General features: G+C 40.0%; 1 protein-coding gene across 3 annotated transcripts in view; it reads left to right on the top strand.

The window, feature by feature from the left end:
* Positions 1-7: 7 nt before the first annotated feature.
* SLC35D2 (solute carrier family 35 member D2) overlaps positions 8-5744 on the top strand; it is a 19938-nt gene continuing 14201 nt past the window's right edge. For all 3 annotated transcript variants that reach the window (XM_017733343.1, XM_017733342.1, XM_017733341.1), the window contains exons 1-2: positions 8-2611; positions 4132-4218. In XM_017733343.1, the coding sequence (XP_017588832.1) occupies positions 2567-2611; positions 4132-4218 (132 nt within the window). In that variant the 5' untranslated portion in view covers positions 8-2566. The remainder of the gene's footprint in view (positions 2612-4131; positions 4219-5744) is intronic.

Here is a 5744-nt window from a genome sequence, read left to right as displayed (position 1 = left end):
GCGGCCCCGGTGCAGCTCAAATCCCGGGCAGCCCGCCGGTGGGTAATGTGCTGGAAGCCGGGCCGGTGTCTCCAGTATGTACACAGTATGTGCCCAGTGTGTACCAATTCTCCAGCACCACCCGACGGCAGGCAGAGTTCCGACAACGCCGGTCTTTTCTCGGGGGCTTTTCGCTATTCCCAGGGGATCACACTACCTCAGGCACCCGTGAGAGAAACAGCGTATTCCCTAACTGTTCCTGCCGAACAGTGTCTTCCTTCCAGCACCTTTCTTTTCTGAGGTAGCCAGAAATGAAAAGTGAACCTCGTAAGATGGCTTAATCATAAAAACACTGAAAGAGTCCATCTCTGACTTGATGGTGCCAGTACCCATATGGAATCATTAGCATCCTCTTACCATTGTGTAAAGCAACTGCATTAACTGCAGACCTCTTACGCTTTGCATTTTACTCTTAGTCTTGCAGCTGTGGGAATTAGAGGAACTTGAGCATTCATCTCCAGTTCATACTCTTCCAGTCTAGATTTGTACTTGTTGGACTTCGATGATCCTTGTGGGTGGGTCCCTTCTGACTCAGGATATTCTGTGATTCTGTGATTGTCCTGTGACTGCCGTTTTTCTCACCATTGATATGTTTTACTTAAAATCTTTGCTCTGTTTTTGCTGTGGTTTAGCTCATCTTGAATCAAAATAAGAAAAAGAAAAAACAAAATGAAAAAGTTTAAAAGCCAAACTTGCTGTCATTTTCTAACATTCAGTGCTATTTGAATGTGTAGAAGCTGTATTTAATATGTCTCATAAATTATACATGGTGCAAGTCGAGATTTTGGTTTATAGTAGGTTTTATCCTACAAACTGCAGCTCCCTGCAAGTCCCTGGCATACATCTAGCACATCTGTGTGAGATAATCAAGGACAGTATGTCCATCGATAAGCCTAAGTTTTGTATGAAGACCTTACAGCATTGCTGGAAATATTTAGGCCTCTACAAATCACAAACGTCTGGAGAAACCTGTGTAATACAGGTGGGTGAAATCTCCATCTTTATATGGAGTAGCTGTAAGTACTAAACAAGACAGTTTAGGTGTCACATGATTATAAATGGAAGTCTTGTTATTTCTTATGCCTTTCCTGCCCCTGGTACCTCTGTTTCCCTGAATCTCTTTTGCTATGGGTTGCTCCTAACTCTGTGTTAGGACTGTAATGCTGTTATGGCCTTCCTGCTGTGATTCAGTGAGTTTGTTTCTTTCGCCAATGCTTTGTTCCCATCCCAGCTGTGTTCATTTGAGATGTACGTTTCTCACCACACCAAGTAGGAGTACAGCAGTTTCTGCAAATGTCATGAACTTCAACAAGGCCAAGTATGAGGTCCTGCACCTGGATTGAGCCAATCCCAGGCACAAATATAGTCTGAAGGGAGAATGGGGAGAAAGACCTGGGGGTGTTTGTGGACAAAAAGCTGAATATGAACCAGCACTGTGTGCTTGCAGATCAGAAAGCCAACCACCCAGGTTGCATTAGAAGAAATGTGGCCAGCTGGTCAAGGGAGGGGATTCTGCCCCTCTGCTCTGGTGAGATCCCACCTGGAAAACTGCATCCAGGCCTTGGGCCCTCCAAAACAAAGAAGACATGGACCTATTGGAACTAGTCCAGAGGAGGCCACTAAGCTGATCACAGGACTGCAGCACCTCTCCTGTGAAGACAGGCTGAGAGAGACAAGGTTGTTCAGCCTGGAGAATATTACAGGAAGACCTTTTTGTGGCCTTCCAGTACCTAAAGTGAAGAGCCTGAGGAGGACTTTTCACAAGGCCATGTAGTGATGGGACAAAGGGAAATGGCCTTAAGCTGAGAGAGGACAGGTCTAGATTGATATTAGGAAGAAATTCTTTACTGTGGGAGTGGTAAGGCACCAGAGTAAGTTGTCCAGACAGACTGTGGACCCCCTGTCCCTGGAGATGCTCAAAACCAGTCTGGATAGGGCTTTGAGCAACCTGGAGTAGTGGAAGGTGTTCCTGCGCATGGTACGGGGTTTGGAACTAGATGATCTTTAAAGGTCCCTTCCAACCTAAACTATTCTATGATTCTATCTACGCTTTCACCTAAAGCTAACTGAAGGGTTATGGTAGGAATGTAGCTGGTTTAGTAGACAATAGACATTTCTACAAAATTTACCTAAGAATTGGATTTTCAGAAAAACATATTGCTAGTATGTTTGGACTACAGAGGTAAGCTTCCAAGTTAGAGCAAGTGCAAGAGGTTTAAGTTACTATCCCATCTCAGGATGCATGAAGTATATGTGAGGCTACTTAAGAAATGATGCATTAAGAGTTCTCTAAGTGTGTTACCTTCACTTACAAACAACTAGCAGTTCAGAACTGATCAACTGTGCATGGGCTGTATTATTTGGGCTGCAGAAATAAAATACTACTACTACAATTGGTGTAGTCCTGAGCTCTTCCAAAGCACAGGCCAGTCATCCTCGTGTTTAATTGTTGACTTTGGTATTAAACTTTAACTTTTTTATTTTTCCTAATTTTTTTTTCCCATTCCTCAGTACTAAATATTTGTTCATGCTTTTCAGCTTCCCATCACCAATGTTTCTTGGAATTGGACAGGTATGTTCACAAGTAAAGCATAATAAAAGTATTCATTATTTTGTAAGTTAAACTAATGATAATAGAGGTACATTTTAGGGAGCAAAATCAGTTATAGTGAACTGCTTGCTTTCTGGATTAGATACACTATAAGGATCTATAATTTGTTTCATTGAAAACAGGCAACTTTGAGTTTGAGTCAAAATTATTGCCTGGAGAGTCACGTAAAAGACTGGAATGCTATTTATTTCTCCTTGCAAAGTTCAGTAATTAAGAGATCTGGCCTTCAAAACTGTCCAGCTTTGTTCTAGCAAGTGCATGCATTCTATGAGGGTCCTTGAGCACTTGTGGCCTATATGCAGAGACACTGCCCCTGTTTGTAGCCAAACCGTGTATTTCCTCATAAATCTCTCCTCATTTCCCAGCAGTATTCCAGTAGGACCAGTGCAAAATTTTGATTCTTTGTTGCTTTATTTGCCCGTGGGTAAGTTGCAGTATTGCAGCAGAAATGTTTTTTATTATTTTTGTTGTTAGGAAGCAAATGCTTGTGGACTGGGTCCATAAAGAGGAATGCGTCACTGCAGAGGGATCATTGATAAAGATTGAGCTTTGAAGCAGATGTTGTTTAGGCGAATACATTTTACAGAGAATTTGCTTTCTGCCAAGGTTGCACACCAGGGGGTAGTGAGGAAGAATTGAAAGCAGGGTACCACAAGTCTGGTGTCTCTGCTGTTGGGTGCTAGAGAGAGTTCTACACATCCGTACAGCTCATGGAACCACAGATCATGTTTCAGTGAAAGACTAGAAAATGTGGCAATAATTCACGTGATTTTGCACCTTTTTTCTTTGCAGAACCTAAGATTTAATTGCATTTCTATTTTTTTTTGTTGACTGATCCTTCTGAGATTTCGCTGATCACTTTATGAAGTACATATGATATAGTATAATTTAGTCTGCAGAACATGACTCCACCTCATTCTATAGATAGTCAATTACTGTATTTTTGTATTAGGAGAATTTGACCCTTTTTTTGACTCCCTGGGCATTAACATCTGTGATGTATGATTGCTCAGGTATTCTCCTTAATTCTGTATGCATCTTTACTGTTTCTTCCTCATGTTGTCAACAGACTGATCAATGTCCAACTTCCATCTTGCATTACCAAAAAAATGCTTTAGGAGTGATTCTGCAGACTAAACAAAAACTCTCTGAGTAAAAATTTCACAGTTTTTCTGGGATTGTGTCCTATTTTATTTTCTCAGCTCCTTCTCAGCATGCATTGTTTCACAGACTGCCACTAGTTTTCTTCAGGATAGTAAGGTATTAGTGTGTATTTTACTTTTAAATAAATAGCTGGCAAAATTGACAAGAGTAAAATTATTTCAATTTGTTAATCACATTCTGTGCTGTTCTTTTAGAGAAATACATAAAACCTAGCATTTGTCAAATTCATATAAAGATTTTTTCTTTGAAGCAGTTTTTTCATTCATACATTACAATTTTGCTCTTACATGACTTCTCGTTTTTTTCTTTTTGTTTAGATGGCAGCCACTATACTTATCTTGTATGTGTCAAAACTAAATAAGATTGTTCACTTTCCTGATTTTGACAAAAGTATACCTGTGAAGGTAAGGGTTACATATGTCCTGGTATTAACAGGAAAGAGTTACTTCTTACAGTACCATTCTTTCTTATGGAGGCAAGAAAAATATTTACATTTCTTTTCCAAATCGGATTATTTGTATCATTGTTTCATTTAAAATTGGATTTGATAATTTTAATTTCTCTCCAGTGTTCTAGTGTGTTTGGGCTGTAGAGATAAACTCTTTGCAGAGAAATCTGGTGCCATTTTGTTATGCAGCACATGGGAAGGGTGCTTTACATTCATACAGCTGGATGAACTCTTTCATGTTCCTGAAGTGTTTTTTCTGGATATAGCTCTCTCTGGGATCAATGGGAGCTATGTTTGTGAAAGACTTTGGAACACGCATGAAGGGAGAAAGGCTGCTTAGAAATATGAATGAAGCATGTAATAAAATAATAGAAAAATAATATGATAGATGAGAAACTGAAACAATGGTTGACTCCCTGTATAAGATTTACGTTCCATAGGGGCTAAAATAATGCCCACTTGAAAATGCTGTAGGTAGTGACTAGCTGCATCATACAGACCTTAAATGTGTCTGGTCTAAAGAGGCAGGACAGAGCAAATGTGAGAGGGTCTCCTCTTACCTCAGTTTGTGAACTAGGATGTGAAATGACTACAGCAATGATCCTTGAAGATTTTTGCATCTATACAATGTTGCTGGAGTGTTTCTTTGATGCATTAGCCTGTGTGTTTATGTCTTGTTGCAGGGTATTGGTCATGTTTGCTCCAGGACACGCAGAGAGTTCCCAGCCCTGCTGCAGGGCTCAGATATTACAGCTTTTCAGGCCAGCGTCCTTACTGCAGAATCATGTCTTGCTATCAGTGTGAGGTTTACAATGGATGTCTCAGAGACGTACTTATTCTTAATGCATGTTGAAATCATTGGCATTTCTACATGTACAAGTCTTGGAGGAAAATCTGTGGTATCATTCATAAAATGGATAATCCTTCTTTATTCCAGAATAAGAAAGGTTTCCCAGTGGGTAGCTTTGAGTTCGACTTATAAACAACTTATTGAGACCTTGAGAAGTTTCCTCCCTCCATCCTCCCCAGTCCAACTGCTGTTGTCTTCACTTTAACTTAAGTACAAAGTCATTAAAAAAATACAGCACCCTTTTTCTTTATCCTAATAATATCTGTTGTTTGGGAGACTTCACTGGATAGGCTGGGAGCAGTCATCATTTTAGCACCCAGGACTTGCATATTGCTTGTAGTGCTGAGTTTAACTAGTCACAGTGAATCAGCTGGATTACTCATTGTTGATTTCCCTACTTTTTAAGGAACCCTTAGGTCAACCCCTTATCCTTTTGTCAACTTTTGCTTTGACACTAAGATAATCATTACTTTTCACTCCTGAACTGGTTTATGTCTTCAGTGCTTTCAGCTAGAGTTTTAAAGTAGTGAAATGCTTATTTTAGTGATGAAGCTTTGAAGTTCCTGACCCTTTTTAAGTAAATGATTCACTGATCTCTGCTGTTGTGCTGGATGTTGTAATTTTGTCCTTAC

Source organism: Corvus brachyrhynchos, unplaced genomic scaffold (assembly GCF_000691975.1).
Source record: "Corvus brachyrhynchos isolate BGI_N302 unplaced genomic scaffold, ASM69197v1 scaffold424, whole genome shotgun sequence".
In the NCBI taxonomy this organism is placed as follows: Eukaryota; Metazoa; Chordata; class Aves; order Passeriformes; family Corvidae; genus Corvus; species Corvus brachyrhynchos.
Note: the sequence above shows the minus strand (reverse complement) of the source record. Positions and strands in the feature narration are given on the sequence as shown.